This window comes from Jaculus jaculus, chromosome 8 (assembly GCF_020740685.1).
Source record: "Jaculus jaculus isolate mJacJac1 chromosome 8, mJacJac1.mat.Y.cur, whole genome shotgun sequence".
Classification (NCBI taxonomy): domain Eukaryota; kingdom Metazoa; phylum Chordata; class Mammalia; order Rodentia; family Dipodidae; genus Jaculus; species Jaculus jaculus.
In genome coordinates this window covers 5364163-5391026 of record NC_059109.1, presented here as the reverse complement: position 1 = coordinate 5391026, position 26864 = coordinate 5364163, and the positions used below count along the sequence as shown (strand labels likewise).

At 48.0% G+C, this 26864-nt stretch overlaps 1 protein-coding gene across 2 annotated transcripts; it reads right to left on the bottom strand.

Moving 5' to 3' along the window:
- Nucleotides 1-1454: 1454 nt before the first annotated feature.
- Nucleotides 1455-22798, bottom strand: C8H6orf89 (chromosome 8 C6orf89 homolog). Of its 2 annotated transcripts, XM_045156792.1 has the most exons (9): nt 22659-22798; nt 16141-16276; nt 10521-10728; nt 9504-9717; nt 7223-7377; nt 6976-7115; nt 5250-5379; nt 1747-1870; nt 1455-1640 (listed from the first exon to the last, which is right to left on the bottom strand). In XM_045156792.1, exons 3-9 carry the CDS (start codon nt 10707-10709, stop codon nt 1546-1548), a joined length of 1047 nt encoding a protein of 348 aa, XP_045012727.1. In that variant the 5' UTR covers nt 10710-10728; nt 16141-16276; nt 22659-22798; the 3' UTR covers nt 1455-1545. The 2 variants fall into 2 exon arrangements, with proteins under 2 accessions (XP_045012727.1, XP_045012728.1); XM_045156793.1 differs by lacking the exons at nt 16141-16276; nt 22659-22798 and having other exon boundaries at nt 9504-9658; nt 10521-10653.
- Between the last annotated feature and the right edge of the window lie 4066 nt (nt 22799-26864).

Below are 26864 nucleotides of genomic sequence, written 5' to 3'. Positions count from 1 at the left end.
GTGAGCACAGCAGGTCATCCCCTTGGAACATAGCATTGTATAATGACGAAAAATAAGAATTCCTCACCTTGTCTCCCAGTGTGAAAGGGGACATCATGCCAGAGCAGAGGACTACAAAGCCAGCTGCACGCCAGCTGAGTTGGCAAGCACTCTGGGACTGCAGGTCCTCCCCCAACCACATTAGAACACCAGGGTTGAGACAGCAAGAAACATCTCTGCCGAAAATCAGATCCTAAAGATCAAACTCCGGGAGGCTCCCTCTCTCCCGGGCCAGCCACTCTCGCTCATTCCCGGTGAAGACGACACTTGACAAGGGCAGTGCCGCCTCAGCAGGGAAGGCTCCGGCGCAGCCAAGGGAGGGTAAGGAGCCCAGCTTAGTTTCTAAGAAACCAGCGGCATGGGTGGGGTGCATAAGAACCTGGCAAAATGTAATAAAGTGTTAATTTAGGAATTACTATTTAGACTTAGGACCACACTAACGCCTGGCATCACGAACACTCCATGGACACTAGGAAAGCGGTACTCCTTCCCCACCTGTGTTGGGGACTGAATTTAGGACCCTGCACACAGTACAACTGAGCTACATATGCAGCTGTAAGAGGTCCACTTCCTTTTTTCCTTTCCTTCTTTCCCTCCTCTTTTTCCCTTCCTTCCTCTTTTTTCCTTCCTTTCTTCCTTCCCTCCCTTCCCTTTCTTCCTTCCTTCTTTCCCTACCTTCCTCCCTCTTTTTTCCTTCCTCTCTCCCTCCTGTCCTTGTGGCAGGGTCTCACTCTAGCCCAGAAGAACCTGGACTTACTACGTAGGCCAGGCTGGTATCAAACTCACGGTGATCCTCCTACCTCAGCCTCCAAAGTGCTAGGATTAGAGGCATGTGCTACCACACCTGGTTTTAAGAGATAGTTTTTTGTTTTTTTTTTGGTTTTCTGAGGTAGGGTCTCACTCTAGACCAGGCTGACCTGGAATTCACTATGGAGTCTCAGGGTGGCCTTGAATTCACGGCAATCCTCCTACCTCTGCCTCCCAAGTGCTGGGATTAAAGGCATGTGCCACCACGCCTGGCTAAGAGATAGTTTTCTTAAATGCAATTCAGAATATTTGGTTTTCTTCACTGGTTCTAAATTCTACTTGTTAAAGGGCAGTGATTTCTTTAATCAGCCACGGCTTTCCAAAGCAACATGGGGATGTGGCCAAGAAGACAGTGGACACACTGTGAAGGTGGCTCTGATGCTGACCTCTGGCTGTCCTTTGCACTGCTGCGAGCCACCATCTTCATTCCCAATGCACTAGTGCCCACAGGCCTGGAAAAGCCCAGTCTCTCACTGACGGGAACAGGCAAGATCTGAGGCGTGTGGGAGCAGTCCGGGAGCCAGGCCCGTCACAGGCTCCAGCACCCTGCTGGCTCGCACATGCATGCAAAAGGCAGGTAACAAAGTAGCCAGCCTCTGGAAAGTGGCTGCGTTGTTTGTGTGTTTTTTATTCACCGTGAGCCTCCCCTTCAACCTGGTTTTCAGCTCTCCAAGCAGTTCCCCCACACAGCTCTGTTTCCTATAGTTCTGACAGGGTGGTGCCATCGCAGATGACCAGTGGCTGGACGCCTCTGGGCACGATGTAGACCTTCCAGTGGGTGGATTCCGCATAGCCTTGGGGGTAAACAGCAACAGGAAACCAGGTCAATGTTGGGGTCAGGCACGGAGCCAGGGGGGGTTCTGTGGGTACTCAGACAGACACACCTAGGACCCTACATACCAATGTCCCCAGGCTCTATGGGCATGGCCACAGACTGACAGTGTCTCCGGCACTGGAAGGGAGGGATGAGCTGCAGCATGGCTTCACCACTGCCGACGGTGAACAAGTCACGCACCTTATGCATCTGGAGGAGGGAAAGAGAACAGTGGTACAGCTGGGTGATAGTGCCAGAGCAGGGATGTATGTGTATGCGTGTACATATACATACACACATACACATACATATTACACACGCACACATGCACACACACACACAGCCTGAGCAAAGAGGAACACAGGATGAACCAGTTTCTCCTCTGCATACAGCATCTCCCGGACTGAGACCAGGGGAACGTCTTCTGTAGGGTCTTCTGAGGGTGATGGGGTGGGGCAGCACCCTCAGTAACAGCAGCTATTTTGAGCCAAGTCTCCAAACAGAACAAAGGTAGACTGTCTCACTGCAATCTCTGACCCCTTTCGTGCTGGACCAAACCCTGTGCATGCTAGGAAAGCACCTCTCCTGAGCTATGTCCCCAACCTCTCCACTGCTATTTCAGCCAGCATAAAAGAGGGAGACTGATGGGGAGTCTCTCCCCAAGGTAGGGTCTCTAGCCCAGGCTGACCTGGGATTCACTATAGAGTCTCAGGGTAACCTCAAATTCACAGTGATCCTCCTACCTCTTGCCTACCGAGCACTGGGATTAAAGGCGTGCGCCACCACGCCTGGCAAATGCCGGCTTTCAAAACAGATGGTTTGGGCTGGAGAGATGGCTTAGCGGTTAAGCGCTTGCCTGTGAAGCCTAAGGACCCCGGTTCGAGGCTCGGTTCCCCAGGTCCCACGTTAGCCAGATGCACAAGGGGGCGCACGCGTCTGGAGTTCGTTTGCAGTGGCTGGAAGCCCTGGCGCGCCCATTCTCTCTCCCTCCCTCTATCTGTCTTTCTCTCTGTGTCTGTCACTCTCAAATAAAAATTAAAAAAAAATTAAAAAAAAAACAGATGGTTTATCTAATGGAATATCACTTCTTACTGGGATTCTGATAGGAATCACATTGCAGCAAGTTGAAGGTTCACACTCTGAGCAGAAGCAGACACAGTGAGCAAGGAGGCCAGGTTAAGAGAAAAAGCCTGACCTCTGGCTTTGAAACCAAAAAGGAAATCACGGAGGGAGGCACACCTTCTGGGTAGCTGCTGCCCATAGCCGGCATCCCGTGCGGCAACACAGGCAGGGAGAAGTGGTCCTCCTCAGGTCTCCCCTACCCCAGTCCTGTCCCGCAGGACAACCCTGTCCTCATACAGAATAGGTTGCAGGTCTTCCCTGGTGGGGTCCTGGCTCCTCCCCCCACCATGTTTCTGCTTTCAATTTGAGTATAATGCCAACCTTGAAAAGTGGGTATTGACGTTTTATCTGAAGATACTCTGGTTAGGGCAAAGTGACTGCCAGGGTCATAACTAGCGGGGGAAAGAGCAGGGACAGGCCCATGAGGCTGGTCCCAAAGCCCAGGCACCCAGCCTACTTACAATACTAGAGCCATTTTACTGGTGTGGAGAGTTGATTCAGGTGTCCCCCATATGCTCAGGTGTTCTGAATGCTAGGTTCCCACCTGATGGAGATTTGGGAATTAAAGCCTCCTGGAGGTGATGTATTGTTGGGGGTGGGCTTATGGGTGTTACAGCTGGTTTCCTCATGCCAGTGTTTGGCACATTCTCCTGCTGCTGTTGTCTACCTGATGTTGGCCAGAGGGTGATGTCCACCCTCTGCGCATGTCATCATTTTCCCTGCCATCGTGGAGCTTCCCCTCGAGTCTGCAAGCCCAAAAGCCCCCGCTTCTTCCCCACAGGTCAGACGTTTTCTGCCAGCAGTGTGAACCTGACTGCAACTGGCTCGAGTGGCGAGAGGAAGCCTGCTGTCTTGAGTGAACTGATACTGACACCAGCAGCTCTGACATCTGTAGTCTTGAAAACAGTCTCAGAAGACCAGAAAAAAGAAAATAACAGAACAGAACAGTGGATTCAGCCCTTCCACAGGCTGCAGGGTCAGGGTCATGCTCAAGCTCCCCCATGGCCAGGATAAAAGGAAAGACCAGCCCCCCCAACTCTGAGGAGTGAGGAAGTGGGTCTCAGCTCCCACCTCTTGGCATCTATCAAGACTGCCCAGGCTTTAGCAGGCCTGGGGATGAGGAGGTGGACGGCTCAGGGTGGAGAGAGACTAGGAGAAAGGGAGGCTTGGGCCTGGGTGGGGACCGAGATGCTCCAGGAAACCAGACTCCGGGGCTTTGCCTTAGGGCCATGCCCTTCCCAAAACATCCCTGAGAATCCAAGATGACTTCGATAAGCATCTGAGTAACTCAGCTGACTCCTCGAGCTGTGAGATGAACTTCAATCACCAATATAAAGGTTCTTGCCCAGAATTGTATCATAATTATAGAGATGAAATCATCCCAGAGCCCAGAGTTCTAGCTGGAGACAGCAGGATAAACTTGAGTAAATTCTGAGGCAAGCACTCAGCCCCTCCCCACTGCTGGAAGACAGAAGTTCTTACTTCTCGAGAAAGTGATTGTTTTTATAGGCTTTTAAATTCCTGTAAGGCAATTCAGCAAGTTTGGAGCCAAAGACTATCAGGAGATTGAAGACCCAACCCAGAGTTGGTGGAGACTCACAATTTGGGAAATTTTATTTATCTTTTCACTCCTCCAAACCCATCAAGACTCAATCCTTCCTCAGGACTGGGACTCAACAAAGGAGCAATTCAGAGACAAGTAAACAGGTCCTGACATAGACAAGCATCTCCCTGTCCATTGGCCGAGGGCCACGGGAGGGAATGATGGGGTGAGTGGCCTTTTCTAGCTCAGCCGGGCTGCCTGGCAAACACGGGGCTCCCGAGCACTGCCTGTCCAGGGCTCTTTTGTTTAGAGTCTTACTTATTTCTGGGGTGGAGTTCTACAGAGTCCTCTGATCAACCTGTTCTGTGACTTTGGAGAGATGGTTTCATCTCTTAGGCACATTTCCATATCTACAAGAAAAGGTTAAGCCGGGCGTGGTGGTGCACGCCTTTGATCCCAGCACTTGGGAGGCAGAGGTAGGTGGACTGCTGTGAGTTCGAGAGCACCCTGAGATTACATAGTGAATTCCAGGTTGCCTGGGATAGAGTGAGACCCTACCTCGAAAAACCAAAAAAAAGGTTGACACTGTTCATGAAATACACTGTTGTATGCTTTCTAATTTGTGGCAGACTACCTATTTGGGTCCCTTCAAATCTTATGATCTAGTCCCTATAATACTGAAAAGTATCTTTTCTCAGGTGTTAAAGGTGGAAGGAAACAGATTTGCAAGGCAAGGAGACTTTTGGGAAACATGCCTTCGTGGTATCGCAATGGGCTGGCGGCAGGTGGGGAGAACTCTAGATTAAGTGGGTGGCCCCTAAACTCATCCTCCAAGTCCATATGCAGAGAAGGCCTTGATTCTGACCTCAGTCCCAGTCCTTAATGAGGAAGATTCTAGTTCCAAGCCCTCTTCAAACATCCTACCTTGCTACCCACAACAGGTTCCGGGTGAAGAAGGAAGCATTTGTTTAAGGAGGCATCTTTTGGAAATGGAAGGTGGGTGAAAACAGGAAATAGCTCTCGTAAAATCTGTGATCTGTTCAGAGGTCTCCTCCTGGAAAGCGTGAGACAAACAAGTCAAGAGCGGAGCTGGCCAGGCAGGGGGGCAGCGGTAAAGAGCAGGACGAGGTCCTTTGTTTTCCCCTTCACTTTTTTGAGACAGGCTCTCACGCAGCCCACAATGGCCTTAAACTTCCTGTGTAGCTAAGGATAACCCTCCCTCCTAAGTGCTGGGATTAGAAGCACACCCAGCAAGACCTTTTCTAAAAATGCCCAACACAGAACAATGGTGCCAAATCAATGGATAGACATTACATGCACCCAGATAAGCTCTACAGGCAGGGTTTGAGTGTGTGGGAGGCATGTTCTTTTTAAAGTCCAGTGAAAACAACACGTAGAGGAAGCAAAGATGCCATTCACTCCATCTTGGAAAAAGAGGCTGAAGCAACGGCAGGCTGGGCAGCGGGCACAGACAAGGTGGGGGTGGAAGGAAGAGGGACCACAGCCTGGCCCTTCCCGTGAGGCAGTGGGAAAGACCTGGGTAGTCTGTTCAACAATAAAGCCAGCCAGGCGTGAGGGTACACGCCTTTAATCCTTGGGAGGCAGAGGTAGGTGGATTGCCGTGAGTTCGAGGCCACCCTGGGATTACAGAGTGAATTCCAGGTCAGCCTGGGCTAGAGTGAGACCTTACCTTGAGAGAAAAAAAAAAAAGCTAAAGAAAGGTAGAGGTGGTAAGAAATTACCCAACAAAACTCCTGGAAAATCAGTTTTTGTTATTGTTTTATTTGTGAAGCAGGGTCTTGCTCTCTAGCCCAGGCTGACCTGGAATTCGCTCTACATTCTCAGGGTGGCCTCAAACTCATGGCAATCCACCTACCTCTGCCTCCTGGGTGCTGGGATTAAAGGCATGCACTACCACACCCAGCTTAAAATTTTTTTTTTTTAATTTTTTTGTTTGTTTGGTTGGTTTTGGTTTTTCAAGGAAGGGTCTCACTCTAGCCCAGGCTGGCCTGGAATTCACTATATAGTCTCAGGGTGGGCTCGAACTCACTGCGATCCTCCTACCTCTGCCTCCTGAGTGCTGGATTAAAGGTGTGTGCCACCACGACCAACACCGAAAACCAATTTTTAGTTTCTCCTTTAAATCAGTTCTACATGGAAATTGGGTTCCCCTTTCTTGCTGGAGGGCGAACTTAACCCTAAGCAATGGCCCAGTGTGTGTGTGTAGACATTGGAACACACACGCGGGTTTCAAACCTGGTAATCTTGGGAAGGTCACTTAACACCTCTGATTCCTATTTTTCTGCTCTAAAAATGCCAGTTCCTTTGTCCCCAGAGCTATTATAAGTGTCACTGATGAGCACCAAGACAAACTACCTGGCATGATCCAGTGCCACAAGACACCATTCTGTTCACTTTCTCCCCATGAGCATGAATGCCAAACACATGCTAGACACAACCCTGGCTCTCCCAGGCAAGCTGGCTGCTGCCCCATGGTGATGCCCTTCCTTCTGACGAGCCTGTTCCCTTCACCCCTTTACCTCTCACACTGGCTAACAGTGGACGCCCCTCCCTGGCCGTGAAGGGCATGCTGTGACTCTGCACAGTGGTAGCGCGCAGTGGGGGCTCTTACTGAGTGATGCCCACTCACCACGGGTAAGGAAAGGGGAACCACCTCTCAGGAAAGCAACGCCACCACTTGTTGAAAAACCCTTCAGTGAAGCCGTCTGTCACCTCAGGATACCGGCACAAAAACCGCTGGATCTCTTCATGTGGCAGAGGCTGTCCTGACTTGGTGACACAGGAAGCAAAACAAAACCAGTTACTGCAAACTGTGTAGGCTTGATCCAGCCCTCTCAAGGGTAGGCCATCACAGGAGGATCTGGATTCTCGCCTACCTTGATCACCAAAGGACGGAGTCTTTCAAAATTCTTTGGGGTATCCTCTGGCAGTGTTACCATGAGGGGCAACTTCTGGGCACAGCCTGTGCAGTTGGCAGGGATGGGCTCCGACTCATTCTGCTCATAGTCATTTGTGCGCCAGGGGTCAAAGTCTGAGAGAGGAAGGAACAAAGGTAAATAGATGGCGACAGGAAGAATATCTAGTAGAGCCAGGCATGGTGGCGCACACCTTTAATCCCAGCACATGGGAGGCAGACGTAGGAGGATCACCAGGAGTTCGAGGCCACCGTGAGACTTCATAGTGAATTCCAGGTCAGCCTGGGCTAGTGTGAGACCCTACCTCAAAAAAACCCCAAATAAATAAAACATGTTTTCTTCCCTTACCTCTCTTACAAGCGCAGACTCCACTGCCACTACGATTCTACCCACACCACTGTTTGCCTGCTTAGCTGACCTTTCAAGCTATGCAAACATCGTTAGCTCTGCATGTTCACAGCTTCCCAGAAGTGTACACAGAGGAAAACATGGAGTCTTCACACCCACATTCACGAAGGAAAACAGCATTTTTATAGAACCAACGCTGGAGAGCTGAAACCACACCCCTCCAATGTCTACCAGGAACTCCAAGGACTCATCTGTTTTCCATCTTCAAGACAAAACAGTAACTCGAATAAGACCAAAGACTTTGGCTCTCAGGCAAGATGCTGAAGGTCTGACATTTTGCAGCTATGATGTAGAGAAGGAGTGACCCAGTCCCTTGACTCTCCCTCACTTCTTCACGGTCCCATGGAGATGCCCTGTGCAGGGCGGGCGGGGGAGGGAAGCTTGGGGCTGTGCTGTGGCCTCCATCCCCTGTGCCAAAGAGCAGAAGCCGCTCTGGGAGGCTGAGAGGACAGAGCGCCAAGAGTGCAGCCGAGCGTCCGCGGGAGCAGCACGCGCACGGCTGGCCCACAAGGCCCTCCGGCTCTTCTTCCCCGGTGCCCTGGGTCTTCACAGAAATGGGAACTTCATCTCTGGAGCTCTGCTGACACTTCAAGAACCATCTCCTGAGCTTTTAATCCCAGCACTGGACAGACAGAGGTAGGAGGACTGCTGTGAGTTTGAGGCCAGCCTGAGACTACAGAGTGAATTCCAGGTCAGCCTGAGCTAGCGAGAGATCCTACCTCAAAACAACAAAACAATCTTCCTAACAAATACAAGAAAGTCCTATCTTGGGGCTGGAGAGGTGGCTCTGTGGTAAAAGGCACATTCTTGCAAAATCTGAAGGCCTTGGTTCTATTCCCAAGTACCCACCTAAAGCCAGATGCAAAAAAGTGGCACATGCATTTGAGCTTCATTTGCAGTGGAAGGAGGCCCTGATGTGACCATTCTCTCTTTCTCAAATACATAAAATTAAATTAAAAAAAAGAGAGGGCTGAAGCCAGGCGTGGTGGCACATGCCTTTAATCCCAGCACTCAGGAGGCAGAAGTAGGAGGATCGCCATGAGTTCGAGGCCACCCTGAAACTAGATAGTGAATCCCAGGTCAGCCTGAGCTAGAGTGAGACCCTACCTTGAAAAAAAAAAAAGCCAGAAGCTGTAAATATGGCACAGCAGTTAAGGTGTTAAGTTAAGCCTGCAAAGCCTAACCATCCTGGTTCAATTCCCCAGTGCCCATGTAAAGCCAGATGCACAAAGTGGCACATGATGCATCTGGAGTTAGTTTGCAGAGCCTAGAGGCCACTGTACACCCATTCTCTCTGTCTCTGCCTCTCTCTGCTTGCAAACAGGAGAAAAAAAAAAAGCCACCCAGACTTCAGTAGCTGTCTCTGAACTACCTGCTATGGATGGAGATCACAGGAGAGAGAAGGACCTAAAAACTAGAGGCAGACCCTCCGTGTGGACATTCATTCCTGACATGTGTTCTGGATCAAGGTTTGATTTGGTTCCACTACATGTGTTTGTCTGCCAAGTTTCTTAATTTTTCTGAGCCTCAGTTTTCCTATCTATAAAATAAGGGTAACAAAATCCATTCCCAGAGAATCCTAGTAAGGATTGAGTTTAATAAGACAATTCGGGGGAAAGTATCTTATTAGATATCAGCAAATATTTCCTTTCCCATTAAACATTGTCAGAAAACTCTATTTCAAGCTGCTGGTGGTGGTTCACGCCTGTAATCCCAGCCAGTATCTGGGAGGCTGGGACAGGAGGCCCACAGGTCTGAGACGACCACGGGCTAGTGAGATGGAATAAAAAGAGGAAGAAAATTATCCCTCCTAAGGAGTAAAGGCAGGCGCTACCTGGAAAGCGTCTGTCTTCATCTCCCCCTTGCAGAGGTGCACCCTTACTCTCTGGCATGTACTTCTTGGTGATAGGCAAGGACATCAGTCGAATGTGATGGATGAGGGAGCGCCATGTCTGAGCTCCAGAAAGCACCGGCTCAGGTGCCAGTGGGCTGAAAGGTTGAATCACAAAGTAGGCAGTGAGCAAGACTAATCCCAGAGTTAGGAAGACCTACAAGGAAAGACAGGAGCAAGGTTACTAACTGTCCCAACAAACAAAATACTTTAATGCCATGGAAGCACAGACCTCTTCTAGTCCTACTGGGTCTTAAGAGCTAACTTACTCTCATAGGTAAGCCACTAGCTCTCACTTCTGAAGGCATGTCAAACTCAAGAACTCTGGCTATAGAGAAGCCATCTGTAGTGTGATGCGGTCCTCGAGAAAAACAACTGCCATCATCTTTATCAAGGAGCAACTGGAACCACTCAGGAGAGACCCTCCAAGCTGGGCTTCTTTAAATCCCCACAGAAGGGGGCTGGAAAGGGTCATTACACCCTCACCTGAGATTTCAGCTGCCCTCTCCCCCGTGTCAACTGTATGCAATGATGCCCAAGGCCCTGTGGCCGCAGGGGAGGGGGGCGGGGCGGCCACACTGGGATGGACTTCCGCTGTTATGGCTGCATTGGAAGTAAGCCCTTGCCCGAGCTCTGTAAGGAAACCTATCAACTCACTGGTGCCCTGCCTGCCTGGGGGCAATAAGCGCTTGCCAGCCTCTCCCCAGAGAACAGCTCATGACACAAGTCGGAAGCCAGGGCTACCATTAGCAAACACACACATGCAGATTACTTATAAACATACAGCTCTCACTTAGGCCAATCAACAAAATGGTCCAATTTCCTAGTAACACATGATGACAGGAACAAAGGCCAGCTTATGCACGGAACAAAACCGGGTCCAGGGGCAGAGTCAGCCGGGGTGACACCTGGGAAGACACACAAGCCTCCGAGAGCCGATTCCCAAGCACCACTTTTTACCTTATACACGGCCAGGAGGAGAGGATACTGGGGCGGCCTCCTTTGTGGCTCGTTCTTCTCCAGCAGCTGTCTGATAAATTTCTCGATCGCCTTCTCTGACATTCCACATTGGTGGCCTGTCTGTCTCACCAAGTCCACGGTCTCTGCAAGCTTGTCATAGATGCTGAGCTCATGAGCAGCTAGATCCATGTCTTCAAATACAAAATCCCTGCAAGAGAAAATGTGGTAGAGAGAGATGGCGCCCGCTTCCTCTTTCGAGTTGCTCTCTCTACATTCGGAACAAGGTTTCTTGACCCGCTGAGGGGAGAATGAGTTTTCTGGTGTTTCTTTTTCCCCCCTTTCCCTCAAATCACAGTAGATACTATTTATTATTATTATTATTAGGCTTTTTTAGGTAGGGTCTCACTGTAGCCCAGGTTGACCTGGAATTCACTATCTACTCTCAGGCTGGCCTCAAACTCATACAAACTCATGGCAATCCTCCTACCTCTGTCTGCCGAGTGCTGGGATTAAAGGCATACACCATCATGCCCAGCAGGGGAGACTTTTGTTTTGTTTTGTTTTTCGAGGTAGGGTCTCACTCTATTCCAGGCTGACCTGGAATTCACTATGGAGTCTCATGGTAGCCTCGAACTCATAGCAATCCTCCTACTTCTGCCTCCCAAGTGCTGGGATCAAAGGCGTGCGCCACCACGACTGGCTGATTTTTTTTTTTTTTTAAGAGAGAGAAAAAGAGAGAGAGAGAATTGGCGTTCCAAGGCCTCAGCCACTGCAGTCAAACTCCAGATGCTTGTGCCACCTAGCGTACAGGTGCGACCTTGCACTTGCATCACCTTTGTGCATCTGGCTAACATGGGATTGGACGTGGGTCCTTAGGCTTCACAGGCAAGCACCTTAACAGCTAAGCCGTCTCTCCAGCCCCTCTGCAGGTGCTCTTAACCTCTAAGTCATCTCCCTGCCCCAGAACTTTTAAAAATTAGGGTTTCTTCTGGCACATGTCCTGCTACTGCCCAGTTGGCAAGAAGCTCCAAGCTCAGATGGTTTTCTTGCCTCAGTCTACTGAATGCTGGAGTCACAGATGTGTGTCACCATGCACAAGTCTTAAAATGTTACTTAACTGTGCCAGGTGTGGGGGCACATACTTGTAATCTCAGCATTGGGAAAGCAGATGCAGGAAGATCAGAAGTTCAAGGCTAACCTTGGTGACACCGAGTTAAGAGCTAGTCTGGGCTACAGGAAATCCTATCTTTAAAAACAAAAGTTACTGAACTACAAGTATTCTTTCACAGTTACCACAGAATAAAAGATAAAAACTGAAGTGGCAAAGTAGGATAGTTCCTTCTGTATCATTTGCAAATAAAATTACACGGTCATTCATGTTCAATGTTTTCCTTATAGGTAGGCTAGTACTTAGGATATTTTGTGTATGCGCACACGCTTGTGCATGGGCATGTATGTGACAGCGTGTGAGGTCACATACCTCTGGGTATGGGTCCTCTCTTCCCACTTTGACACAGAGTCTCTCTTGATGTGTTCTGCACTGTAAAGGCTAGGCTATGAGACCTGTAAACTCCGGGGTTCTCCTAACTCTGCCTCCCACTGCCTAGGAGCGTTGGGATGACAGACACATCAGGCTTTCCATGGGGGCTGGGGATCTGAACTCCAGTCAGCAGGCTTGTTACAAGTGTTTTAGCCAATGACCATCTCCCCAGTCCCAGGATTTAAATATATATACTTAAATATTTTATTTTTATTTATTTAAGAGAGAATGGGCATGCCAGGGCCTCAAGCCACTGCAAACAAATTTCAGATGCTTGTGCTACCTTATGCATCTGGCTTATGTGGGTCCTGGGGAATTGAACCTGGGTCCTTTGGCTTTGCAGGCAAGCACCTTAGCCACTAAGCCATCTATCTAGACCCAAAATATATTTATTTGGGCTGGGCGTGGTGGCACACGCCTTTAATCCCAGAATTCAGGAGGCAGAGGTAGGAGGATTGACGTGGGTTCGAGGCCACCCTAGACTACATAGTGAATTTCTGGTCAGCCTGGGCTAGAGTGAGACCCTACCTCAAAATAACAAAAATAAATAATAAATAAATAAATAAAGGAGGAGGAGGAGAGATGGGCACACCAGTACAAACTGCAGATGCATGAGCCATTTTGTGCATCTGGCTTTACATGGATGCTGGGGAATCAAGTCCAGTCCTGTCAGGTCAAGTGTTTTTAACCCTTGAAACATCTCTCCAGCCCAGGAATTTTTTTTCTTTTAATGCAGAGGGTCCTCTTATATGCATACTTCACTCCCAAAGTGGTTCTAGCCTGGAAAAGGACTGGTACTGTCATTTCTTTTTTTTCTTTTTTGTTTTGTTTTGTTTTTCGAGGTAGGGTCTCACTTTGGTCCAGGCTGACCTGGAATTAACTCTGTAGTCTCAGGGTGGCCTTGAACTCATGGCGATCCTACCTCTGCCTCCCGAGTGCTGGGATTAAAGGCGTGCGCCACCACGCCTGGCCTGTCATTTCTTTAGGAAGATGCTGCCACCTGTAGGGCACAGTACAACAGAGAAAAGGGAGCCTGAAGAGTCACAGCCCAGCTACATCCGCGTGGCTCCTCTTCCAGCACAGTCCCTTCCGAGAGCCCTTCTGTTTGGTCTTCTTCATACCTCTGGGCCTCTGAGCACTTACTTCCCATGTCTGACCTCAGCCTGCACACTAGATCATGTCACAGATACAGTAAATGCTTAGACCTGCCCATTCCCATTAGATCGGCATCAGGGTGCACGGCGACATGCATGGAATCCAGATGTGCTGGGTGAGTTCTTATCTGACCTCCACTCACTGCCATCCAGTAGGTGTCAGGCAGTCTCTCTGTGGCCACTCCGTGTGCTTCTCTGTGGTAGGAAGGCTCACTATTTACTTATGCATTTTCCTGCAGGAATGGCCACCTTGGCATATTTTTTTTTTTTTTTTCAAAGTAGGGTCTCACTGTAGCCCAGGCTGACCTGGAATTCACTATGGAGTCTCAGGGTGGCCTTGAACTCATGGCGACCCTCCTACCTCTGCCTCACAAGGGCTGGGATTAAAGGTGTGCACCACCATATCCAGCTCGAAAACAGCCTTTTATAGCTAGCTGCCTCCCTTTCCTCCCCTCCCCTTCCCTCCCCTCCCTTCTTAGTCAGAGCTATGAAGAGCAGACAGCCATGGCATTACAGCAATCCCTGCAGAAACAGTTCAGGGAGGGGGTGGGGATATTTATCTCAATCCCAGCACCAGGAAAAAGAAAAAGAAGAAGAGGAGTGCTGGAGAGATGGCTCGGGGGTTAAGGTGCTGGCTTGCACAACCTGACGGCCTGGGTTTGATTCTCCAGTACCATGTTAAGCCAGGTACACGAGGTGGTGCACGCGTCTGGAGTCTGTTTAGGGTGGCAAGTGGCCCTGGCGCTCCTACTCTCTCTCTCTCCCTTCAAACAAATAAAAATAAATTAAAAATAAATTGAAGAAAATGAAAATATTGTTTTTTAATCTTAGTTTTGACCAATGATTCCCAAGACAGGATTTTCATGTTTAAATTAGAAGACATATTTTGTCAACACAAGAGATATGATAGGCTAGAATACTGATTAAATAACAAAAATCTTGTCCCTTTAAAATTATCAAACTGGAAGGCATGGCTAAGCATCAAGCATGAGAGAGTTAAGTGAAACCTGCCGAGGCTTGATGGCACTCTGTCTACCCCCAGAAATGACTACCTCTGGCAGCAGTGAGCTTGGCTACGTGGGAAGCTCCAGGAACGAACTTGACTCTAAGCGTGAATTAAGCCTGCAAGTTCAAGGGCAGGATCACCAGGGGAAGCGTGTGATTCAAAGCATCGTGTCCCACCCTGAACATATAGTACTCCCTCCCTTCAGCTTTGGCTAGAGGTTCCAAGACCCCCAATGGGTGCCTGAAACTATGCATTGTATTGAACTCATACACGCTAGCTTTCCCCACACACACCTAGGACTAAGTTAAATTTATAAGCTAAGAGCAGTAAGATAACAATAGTAATAAAAACAGACAGTGATGCAATGCTATCATAATAAAAGCTATGTGCATGGCTGGGCATGGTGGTGCATGCCTTCAATCCCAGTACTCAGGAGGCAAGGTAGGAGTATCGCCGTGAGTTCGAGGCCACCCTGAGAGTACATAGTGAATTCCAGGTCAGCCTGAGCTAGAGTGAGACCCTACCTCGGAAAACAACAACAACAAAAAGTTATATGCATGTAGCCCTGTGAACTATTTTATCTTGTTCTCAACCTTCCTATGATGGTGTGGGGTAAAAAATGGCTATGTGATGGGTTAAGTGAGGCAAATGATGCAGGCGTCATCACACAACACGGCTGTACGTCACTCACAGCTAGGGACAGGTACCATAGATACAAAGGGTTGTTCATGTCCCAGGCAGGTCAGCGTGAGAAATCACAAGCTATTCAGAGTGGCAAAATTTACAATGTATGAATTGTTTATTTCTGGAATTTTCCAATTATTTTTGGACTTCAGGTAACTAAAACCATGGATTAGGGGGTATCTACTGTGCCAAGTTAACAGGAGCTCTGGGAGTGAGGCCCAACACAGAAGCTTCCAAGCCTTCCGGCTGACTAAAGGCACACTCCAGGCTCAGATTCAGCTCAGTGGTAGTAGGCTAAGTCCTTGGTCAGTCCCAGTACTGTAAACCAACACAGACAATAAAGATACTCTCCCTTAAAGGGCTTTTCTCAGCTAGGAGTGATTCTGCTCAAGGGGCATTTGGTGATGTCTGAAGATGGTTTGATTGTCTAGAGGGGTATCACCGCCATCTAACCAGGCAGCTCTCCACAACACAGAGCTATCCTGCTCAAAGAGCCAAGGCCGAGAGATCCAACTTTCAAGATAGGTCTGTGGGGGCCAGCCAGGGAGCTGATTCCCTGCTACAGGAAGACATCCTTGGAGATGTGGTCTCCCCGAGTCCTTCTGGTCTCAGTCTATGAGCAAACAAGGCAGAGGAATAGCTCATTGAATCTGTTAAGAGTTATCTATAAAATATTTGTTGAGGGCAGGAGAGACAGCTCAGTGGTTAAGCGCTTGTCTGTGACGCCTAAGACCCCTGTTCAAGGTTCGATTGTCAGGACCCATGTAAGCAGATGCACAAGGGGGCGCATGCATATGGAGTTCATTTGCAGTGGCTAGATGCCCTGGTGCACCCATTCTCTCTCTTTCTATCTGCCTCTCTGTTGCTCTCAAATAAATAAAAATTTTTTTCTTTGTTTTTTTGAGGTAGGGCCTGGAATTCACTATGTAGTCTCAGGCAAAAATATATTTTAAAAATAAATAAAGTAGCCAAGCATGGTGGCGCACACCTGTAATCCCAGCACTCAGAAGGCAGAGGTAGGAGGATCACTATGAGTTCGAGGCCACTATGAGACTGCACGGTGAATTCCAGGTCAGCCTGGACTAAAATGAGACCCTACCTCAAAAAAACAAAATAAACAAATAAAAGAGAAAAGCTAGGACAAGAGAATTATATCAAAGGACGGAAAAGGAAGGAAACTTAAAAAAGAAGAAACCAGAAAACAGGCTGCGGTATCAGCATATGTGTAAGCCTCACCTTTGCACTGTTTAATAGAGCGTTAACTCCTCCAGCGGGACAAGTGTGTCCTGTACGTGACATGACCCAGGAGCCAGGACTTTCTCAACACTTTGCCAGTTAGGCAGTGCTAATGCTGCAACTCTGATTCATTGAGCTGGAACACAAGAGAGGACACATGACAGCACAAAAGCGGTAAAGCCGATCTAAACATGTCCCCTGTCAGCAGCGAGTGCCACATCCAGAGCGATGTCGCATCTCCTTCTCCCGCACCGGTTCCTTAGTAGCAGGCTGGCTAGAAGGCACGCTGTGTACTTGTTAATGCTGGACTATTTCCATTCTGTTTTACCCATGACTACCATTAAGTGCATTTGTATTCTACTAAAGGGGAAAATACATTCGTTGGATTGTAATAAAAGGTCAGAGAAAAACAAACATATTTAAGGCGAAATAGCCAATACAGCATTAAAACAATTAATGTGATTTAAAGCTGTAATAAAATGCTTAAAATTTACAATCAAAGTACACTATTGGGGGAATGCAAATTAGAAAACAGCATGGAAATTTCTTTAAAAATTAATAACAAAACTGAAGAGATGGCTCAGCAGATAAAAGCCCTTGCTTGCAAAGCCTGACGGACTGGGTTCAATTCCACAATACCCACATCAAGCCAGATGTACAAAGTGGCACTTGTGTCTGGAGTTCATTTACAGTTGTAGGAAGCCATGGCACACCCATTCTCTCTCTCTCTCTTTCGCTAATAAATATTTAAAAGATTAACAACAGGGCTGGAGAGATGGCTTAGCAGTTAAGGCATTGCCTATGAAGCCTAAGGACCCAGGTTTGATTCCCCAGTACCCATGTAAGCCAGATGCACAAAGTGGCGCATGTATCTAGAGTGTTTTCAGTGGCTAGAGGCCCTGGTGCACCCATTTTCTCTCTCTCTCTCTGATAAATAAATAATAAGTAAACTATTGAAAAAAAACTGTAAAAAAAGTTAACAACACATCGGGCTGGAGAGATGGCTCAGTGATTAAAGTGCTTGCTTGCAAAGCCTGATGGCCTGGGTTTGACTCCCTAGCACTCACGTAAGGCCAGATGCACAAAGTGGCATATGTGTCTAGAGTTCATTTGCAGTGGTAGGAGGCCCTAGCGTGTCCATACTTTCTCTTTCTCTCCCCTTGCAAATAAATAAATAAAAATTAAAACCGGATGTTATGGTGCATGCCTTTAATCCCAGCATTTGGAAGGCAGAGGTAGTAGGATTGCTATGAGTTCAAGGCCAGCCTGGAACTACAGAACAAGTTCCATGTCAGCCTGGGCAAGAGTGAGACCCTACCTCAAAAAAAAATTTTTTTTAAATTAACAACACAAGACAAGCACAGTAGTTCACACCTTTAATCTCAGCACTTGGGAGGCTGAGACAGGAGGATTGTGGTGAGTTTGAGACCAGCCTGGGCTACAGAGTGAGTTCCAGGTCAGCCTGTGCTAGAGTGAGACCCTGCCTCAAAGAAATGAAAATAGGCTGGGCATGGTGATGCTTGCCTTTAATCCCAGCACTCAGGAGTCAGAGGCAGGAGGACTGCCACGAGTTCGAGGCTACCCTGAGACTACATAATGAATTCCAGGTCAGCCTGGACTACAGTGAGACCCTACCTTGAAAAACCAAAATAAATAAATAAATAAAAATACAATCGCTCCAGCAATCAGTCCAACCTGTGAGCATACATCCACAGGAAGCAGGATGTGGATCCTGAAGAGATATCTACGCTCCCACACCACAGGCGGGTGAGCGGTCAAGACCAGACGCAACCTAAACATCCACACTGGGCTAATGGAGCACACTTAAAGAAAAGGTGGCACATGAGCACAGGGTTACTATTCAGCCTGTAAGAAGGAACTGTCACCATCTGTGATGACACGGCTACAAGACAACGGCACTGTGCTTACTGAAATGCGCCACAGACACAACAGCTACCAGGCAGGGCTATTGGTACGGCCAATCAGTAACGGTTTACCACAAAGACAGACAGTGGAATGGTGCCTGGGGCACGGGAAACCTGTGAGGTGTCAGCCAAACATAAGAAAGTTGTCATGAAAGATGAATGCATTTTAGAGATCTACTGCATGGCAGTGCTTACAGTTAACAGTATTGTATTGTACACTTAAAAATAGGAGAAAAGGCCAGGCGTGGTGGCGCAGGCCTTTAATCCCAGCACTCGGGAGGCAGAGGTAGGAGTGTTGTGAGTTCCAGGCCACCCTGAGACTACATAGTTAATTCCAGGTCAGCCTCAGCTAGAGTGAGACCCTACCTCGAACCCCCCCCCCCCAAAAAAATGAGAGAAACAAAAGCCAGGCGTGGTGGTGCTCACCTTTAATCCTGGCACGCGGAAGGCCGAGGTAAGAGGATTGCTGTGAGTTCAAGGCCAGCCTGAAACTACATAATGAATTCCAGGCCAGCCTGGGCTACAGAGAGACCCTACCTTGGAAGACCAAAAAAATAAAATAAAATCATGATAATGACAAGCTTCAGATTGGGAAATGGCTCAGCAGTTAAAAACACTTGCTTGCAAAGCCTGACAGTCCAGGTTCAATTCTTCAGTGCCCACATAAAACCAGATGAACAAAGTGGCACATGTGTCTAGAGTTGGTCAGCAGTTGCAGGAGGTTCTGGCATGCCCATTCATTCTCACTCTCTTTCATGAATAAGTATTTAAAAAAAATAATTGTAAATAAAGCTGGGCATGGTGGCACATGCCTTTAATCCTAGCACTGGGGAGGCAGACGTAGGAGGATCACCGTGAGTTTGAGGCCGCCCGGAGAATACATAGTGAACAGGTCAGCCTGGACTAGAGTGAGATCCTACTTCAAAAAACAAAATCAAACAAACAAAAATAATTTAAAATATGTGTATTAAATGGGATGTGCACATAGCTCAGTGGCAGAGAACTTGTCTAGCATGTAGAAGGCCCTGGGTCCTGTCCGTAGACCAGAAATAAAAATGGAAGGTTGTTTTTCAGTGCTAACAATAGTTGTTTAAATGCTAAGAAAGAAACTACTGCTTGCAAATCACAATGCACAAGGCGGCAGGAGAGGACTTTTGGGGGCAAGGTCAGGCCCAGCCTGAGAGATGATCTCAGAGCACGTGCCTACCAGCCTCACCAGAGCGCCTATCTGAAGTACGTGCAGCCGTCTGTCAACTGAGCTGCAATAAAACATTTTGATATTTTGAAGAATTTATCGCTGAGGGAGGTCTACCTTTTCACCTTTTCTGCAATCTATCATGTGACTCTCCTGCCCAGACATCTGTCTGGTGAGCCCTGCAGTGTTTAGCACTTTCTTAATTCAGAGAAGATACCCATGACACAGACACACCCTAAGTTCTACACCTCACACCCAAACTTTTATTTTGAAAATAAAAATATTTTATTTTGAAAATAAAATATTTTATTTTGAAAATAAAGGCTGACCTGAAATTCGCTATGTCATCTCATGGTGGCCTTGAACTCACAGCAACCCTCCTACCTCTGCCTCCCGAGTCTAGGATTAAAGGCATGCGCCACCACGCCTGGCCTGCCTTCATTTTGGTAAATACAAGATCCAACTAATGAACATATTGCATTTATTTGGCTATTGTCTCTTTGATCTACTTAATATAGAAGTCCTGGCCTTATTTATTTTGGTCTCTTTTGACTGACATTTGAAGCACAAATCTCCACATCTTTAAACTTACCTCTCTCTCCTCCCATCCTCACCTTTTTTTTTTTTATTAAAAAATGCTTCCAAGCCAGGTGTAGTGGTGCAGGCTTTTGATTTCTGCACTTGAGAGTCAGAGGTAGAATTGCTGTGAGTTCAAGGTCATCCTGGGCTACAGTGAGACCCTACCTTGAAAAACCAAAACAAAAAATAAAACTTCCCTTCTGGATCTTTAATTCTCTTTCTCCTTCCCTCCTTTCAGAGACGAGCTGGGTGGGCCTCACTATCTTCCTTCTCAGGTCGCTGTTTGATGACAAATCTTCAGGAATCCAATCCTGCCCTCTGACTCTAATGCTGCTCGAAGGTCACCAATGGGTTTCCCAATGCCAAGTCTAAAGGGCATTCTCCAGTGACTGCTCTACCTGACATCTACCAATAGGTTTCCCAATGCCAAGTCTAAAGGGCATTCTCCAGTGACTGCTCTACCTGACCTCAGCACAGCACCTGCCACCACTGCCCACCCTCTTCCTTGTGTGCTCTCAAACCTTGGCATCAGTTTCTTCTTCTCTTGCCAGAGGTTGGCATTCACCACAGTTGCCCTTGACCCCACTCCCTCTGTGCCTTTAACCACAAGCTATTAATAATCACCAGATCTCTCTTTGGTCTAGAATTCTCTGCAGCACTCAAGATCCAGCCTCTTTATTTACCCCTTAGCCACACTGACTCAAGTTTCCTGTGGTGTCCATTATGGAATTATGTAATGTGCCCATAAGTGGACTTAGACTTCCCCTTAATTCCTCTCTCAACCTGCATTCCTTTCTTTTAAAACAAATTTCATTTTTATTTATTTGAGAGAGATACAGAAATAGGCAAGTAGAGAGAGAGAGAGAATGGGCATGCCAGGGCCTCCAGCCACTGCAAACAAACTCCAGAGGCATGTGCCACTTTGTGTATCTGGCTTACGTGGGTCCTGGGGAGTCAAACCTGGGTCCTTTGGCTTTGCAGGCAAATGCCTTAACTGCTAAGCCATCTCTCCAGCCCCTGCATTCCTTTCTTAACAAACACTAGTCAAACACATTTATTGTGGTTTTATTTCTTTTGGCATATGAGTATGAATGAGTGTGTGCCCCTTTTGAGCACTAGCTAACTTATTTTTCTTTTCTTTTTCTTTTTTAATGAGACAGAGAATTGGCAGGCCAGGGCCTCCAGCCACTGCCATTGAACTCTGGATGTGTGTGCCTCCTTGTATACATGTGCGACCTTGCAACACCTTGTGTGCTTATGTGGGACTTGGAGAAGCGAACCTGGGTCCTTAGGTTTTGCAGGCAAGTGCCTTATCCGCTAAGCCATCTCTCCAGCATCCCCCCACCCATGACTACTTTAAAAGAAACATTCTTCAGTACCAAGGCTTCGCAGGCTCTTAGACCAGAAAAAGTCTGGTGCTGGGATCAGCCTGTGCCCTGCTCTAAGGCACTCCCTATTGTGGTACAGCAGTGGTTGTCAGGCTGCACTTGCCCAGGGTGACTGTATGTTACAAGTAACATTTAGCCCCATTTGGGTGACATGCAGAGAAGGGACAATTCCATCCCACCACCTGTGCAGTACCTCTGTGAGGCACACACCCACAAATCACTTATTCCTAAAAGCAAAAAGGTACCTCTCTACAAATTATGAGAGTAAACTGAAAGCATATGGCCATATTAAAACTAGGTATATGATGCAAATTAAAACAAAAAGCAAGCCTGAGAACTTATCAAGCACATCAGACCTAGGAAGTGTGCAAAACTCATCTGGACCCCATCAAAGGCACCTAACACTGCAATGGTGACAGGCTCCACTGATCTGTCATCTGATCACGTGTGTGTGTGTGTGTGTGTGTGTGTGTCTGACAGTTTCAGAGACTCAAACTCAACTCCATCCTAAGGCCAATGCCACCTATGAGGACCCAGAGTCGCAGCTCAAATTCTTCAGTTCTGCCCAAAGCTGAGGCCCAGCTGAACTCTGAAGCCCCTGACACCCAAGTAAGTGCCTCCAGCATGGGTCCTCATTAATACCTAATCACTACAGTGACTCCTTATGTCCGCATTGGTTTTTTTCCGTCTCCCATAAGGCCTCTTTGAACGCTGCTACGACCTTGTTGCAGCCATTTTAACTACTAGTGTGATATGTTACTGTGTCAGTGACATTGGGATTCCATGTCTACCGATGGTCAGCTGTCATGGGAAATCAGGCTTCTGCACTATTGCGGCCAACAAACCTGTGAATTAGCTGTTACTCCATAAATATGCTGACAACTGAGGAAAGACATCAACGCATCCCTCAATGTTTCTGACACACCGGGCTCACAACGTGTGTGAGGGAAGCAGGTGAATTTCAAACAGCTCATTTACCCTGTCAACACACCGAGACACATGCTTTTCTGCAATTTGACCAGCCAGGCTTACCACATGTCTTCCCCCCGCCCTTTTTTTTTTTTTTTTTTAAAGCATTTTCTCAAGGATTATTAGCGAAGAGAGAGATGTTTTGGAAAGGATCCGGGAAATGGACTCTCAATAAACTGCACGTCTTTTGAAAGGGAAATCTGTCAGGAGGGCGGCGACGTGGGGGACTCCGCGTGTCCTGGACACTGCCCCGACGCCCGCCAAGCAGGCTGCAGCAGGTCGACCTGCTTTTCCCCGGGCTCAGCGCGGTCGGGGAGGACGGACGGCTGTGACAAGGGACTCCACCCCGGCGGGGCTGTCAGCGGGGTGGGCGGCATGGAGCAGCTGCGCGAGGCCGTGACGGACGGACGGACGCGCATGGCGGCCTCCCCCCCTCCCGGCCGCGGGCCCCGAGTCACTCACATGCAGGCCCGCGCCCCCTCGGGCTCCTCCCGCCTCGGGGACACCAACCGCGGGGGCGAGGAGGATGGGCCGATAACTTCCTGCTTCCGGGAGCGCGACCCGGAAGAGACTCCGCGCTCCAGCCGCCCGCTCCCTCCTCCCGCCCGACCCCACACACGCACCTTACTCTGCGGACACTTCCGCCCAAAAACAGACCGGGCGACAACGCCGTGCGCAACTCTCGCGAGATCTGGAACGTCGCGGGAGGAGGGGGTTGTTCGTGCTCCCCCTGGCGTCTATCTCGCGCTACTGCTGCTTCTTAGTCTAGCCAAGTGAGAAGATGAACTTTTTTCGTTTTTGTTGTTGTTTTTCCAGGTAGGGTCTCGCTCTAGCCCAGGCTGACCTGGAATTCACTATGTAGTCTCAGGCTGGCCTCTAATTCGTGGAGATCCTCCTACCTCTGCCTCCCGAGTGCTGCTGGGATTAAAAGCGTGCGGCACCACCCTGGCCTGGAGGGACTTTTCAAACTTCATCACTTACATGCTTTGCTCAACAAGCATTGTTTGAGTGCTTTATTGCTTTGGGAGCTGGAGAGATGGGTAAATGAAGAGCAGCCCTCTCCATCTGGGAGCTCCTACTCTGAGAGAAAAAAATCACTCAAGTTATGCTTAGCCCTCTTACTTTTCTTTTTATTTTAATTAATTAATTAATTAATTTGAGAGAGTCATGGAGAAGGAGACAGAATGGGCACGCCAGGGCCTCTAGCCACTGCATACGAACTCCAGATGCATGCGCCACCTTGTGCATTTGGCTTATGTGGGTCCTAGGGGAATCAAACCCAAGTTCTTTGGCTTTGCAGACAAATGCCTTAACTGCTAAGCCATCTCTCCAGCCCTCATTTTTCTAGTTACTGAGTGTTTGTTCTGTGGCAGGCGTTAGTAAGCACTTTACGTTCATGAAACTGTTTCACCATCCCTATACGTAAGTAGCCCACAACACCTTGTAAGGAAAGTGTAAGAGAAAAGCAAAAGAATGTTCACTGGATTTGATCTCTACAGACTGACCGTTGATTGCGAGAAACAGGGACGGGCAGCAACCTTTTCTCAGGATGAAGGCTGAAGCACTGGGCCAGGTTGGGGTGTAAGCTTATAAGGAGGATCTTAAAAAGAAAAACCGACTGGGCCTGCTGCAGGTCCAGTAAGTAGATAAGGAACTGTCCTTATTTATGTCCTTGCTCACAATAAGCTTTTTTTTTAGCCAAATTGTCTACAGAGAATAATCCACCAGACAGTTTCTGTTCCCTCAAGGTTTTCTGAGTTAGGGGAAGTTTATCTATCTGGAGTAGTCTGTCAAGACTGCAAGTCTCTGTGACTTCTTTATTGCCTGTTAGTTTTTAGGGAGAGTTATTAATTCTTTAGTTCCCTCTAGTTTTCAGGGAAGGCTATTAACCTTTCACACCTAACCTTGTGCAAGCCAAGGGAGGTTCAGGGAGCTGGTTAACTTTGGTGGGAATTTCTCTTACACTTGTGGTTCAGCGTCTGAGCACTGACTCCTGACCCTGCCCTGTGATGCCAGAGCCCGCCACTGTTTTCTCCAAGGGATCCACAAGCAAGTACTACTGGGTTAAACTACAAATGCTGAAGCTACAATGCTACTATGACGATGGGTGCAGAGAGAGGCAAACCAAAGAAACAAAGAGGCCGGGATGGAGTGGTTATGTGGTTAAGTTGCTTGCTTGTGAAACCTAAGGACCCAGGTTCAATTCCCCAGTGCCCACATAAGCCAGATGCACAGGGTGACGCGTGCCTGGAGTTTGCAGTGGCTGGAGGCCCTGGTGCTCCCACTCTTTCTCTATCTGCCTCTTTTTCACTCAAATAAATAAATAAAGAGAGTCCCCAGATCAGAACCCTACCTGTGGATGCTTGGTTTGTAGCGTCTCCTCCTTTGAGGAGCTTGTGTGGACAGGCAGGATTGTCTAGTGTACTCTGAGGCTGTCTCCCTGACGCGAATGACAGTTGTGAGGGCGAGGCCCCTCGGTGGCCCCTCCAGCCAGGGGGAAAAATATATGTTGTTTCTGGTCTTTCATTTGTTGTTATGATTGACCAAGAAGGTCTGAGGGCTTGAAGGGGCAGGGGAACAAAACAGGATGGCTCTGAAGGTTTGTAAACAAATGGGGTGAAGAATGATGGTGGAGCAGGACTTGTGGGGAGTCTGCAGGCTGTGGCCTGGCCCCCAGAGGGGAGAGCTAGAAGGGCTCCTCAGCAGCCAAGGCCAGACGGGGGGCAACTGCAGAAGGACCTCATGATGGACAGGACTGCCAACATGGGCCCTGAAACTTCTGGGGACAAGCCTCTGAGGGCCTCCTGAGAGATGATCTTGAAAGGCAGGAAAGAAAATTTTCAAGTAAACTTAGTGAAGAAGCAGCTGGTTGCTATAGGTAGGGGACAGCCTGAACTGTATATTCAGAAAGGAGTAAATCAAAAATAGGCTAAAAGATAGGCTGCGGATGGCACAAGATATGGGTTGGTCAGGTCAACCTAAACTTTGTGTCCCGGGAAGAGGATAAACAAAAATACAGTTTTGAGAAAAACCAAAATAATAAAATAGTTTCCCAAGACAGCCTGACCAAGGACTCTGGTTATACACAAATAAGATATGTAGACATAATTATACAAGCTTGGCAAATACCCTTGTGAAACCCCCTCCCCTTTCCCTTCCTTGCTAAAAACCCTATAAAAAGAAACACCCAATAGGGCTCAGGGTCGACTCCTCTGTCTCCTGCATGAGATACGTGTCGACCCCAGAGCTCTGGTTTCCCGAATAAAGCCTCATGCTTTTGCAGCAAGTTGGGTCTCCCGTGTGTCTTTGGGTGTGTGCTATCTCGAGACTTGAGTGAAGGTCTCCCTCTGGGGGGGGGGGTCTTTCAATCTCAGAGACCAATTCATCACCCAGGCATCACCTTACCTCTGGAGCACAGACAGAGAAGGCAGAAGGGCTGTCTTGCCACGTCACCAACTGTGCAAAACCTGAACCTAAAAGGACTTCACCTGATGGCTTGACTTGAGAGTATATTTATTATTGTTGTTGTTATTGTTGCTTTTTTTGAGGTAGGGTCTCCCTTTAGGCCAGGCTGACCTGGAATTCCCAAGTATTGAGATAAAAGGTGTGCACCACCATGCCCAGCTTAATTTTTTTTAGTTTGTATTTATTTATTTGAGTGAGAAGCAGAGAGAGAGAGACAGACAGACAGAGACAGATAGACAGACAGACAGAATGAGTGAACCAGGGCTTCCAGCCACTGCAAACAAACTCTAGACACATGCGCCACCTTGTTCATCTGGCTTATATGGTCTTGGGGAATCGAACCTAGGTTCTTTGACTTTGCAGTCAAGTGCCTTAATCACTGAGCAATCTCTCCAGCTCCAGCTTAATTTTTTTTTTTTTCTTTTGAGGTAGGGTCTCACTCTAGCCCAGGCTGACCAAGAATTCACTATATAGGCTGGGCGTGGTGGCGCACGCCTTTAATCCCAGCACTTGGGAGGCAGAGGTAGGAGGATCGCCGTGAGTTCGAGGCCACCCTGAGACTACATAGTTAATTTCAGGTCAGCCTGGGCCAGAGTGAGACCCTACCTTGAAAAACCAAAAAATAAAAAAAACAAAAAAGAATTCACTATATAGTTTTAGGGTGGCCTTGAACTCACAGTGATCCTCCGACCTATGCCTCCCAAGTGCTGGGATTAAAGGCATATGCCACCACACCTGGCTAAATTCTTCTTTTCAAAAAAAATATTTTTTCAAGCACAGAGAGATAGAAGAGAAACAGAGAGAATGGGTATGCCAGGGGCTCCAGCCACTGAAAACAGACTCCAGATGTATGCACCTTTTTGTGCATCTGCCTTTATGTGGGTATTGGGGAATTGAACCTGGGTTGAAAAAAGAAAGAGAATGTGTAACAGAGTTTGATGGAAGGCACTCAGTCATAAGTGGCACACAATGCATTTACAATACTAGTTTCTTTACCTCATTCCTGCCTCCCTTCCAAAGTTCTTAGCTCCCCTTATTCTCCCACCGTCACCGTGAGTAAAGCTTCTTAACAGCTTTGGAACACCACTTACCCCATTCAGTCATTTCTTCATTTATTTTGGTTTTTCAAGGTAGGGTCTCACTCTAGCTCAGGCTAACTTGGAATTCAATCTGTAGTCTCGTCTCAAACTGGCTTTGAACTCA

Coding starts and splice junctions, on each gene's coding strand:
- C8H6orf89 (XM_045156792.1), bottom strand. CDS start 10,709: ATGGATCTAGCTGCTCATGAGCTCAGCATCTATGACAAGCTTGCAGAG. Junction 7,378..9,503: donor TGAAGACAGACGCTTTCCAG/GTAGCGCCTGCC, acceptor TTCCTCTCTCAG/ACTTTGACCCCTGGCGCACA. Junction 1,641..1,746: donor CATAGAGCCTGGGGACATTG/GTATGTAGGGTC, acceptor TTTACCCCCAAG/GCTATGCGGAATCCACCCAC.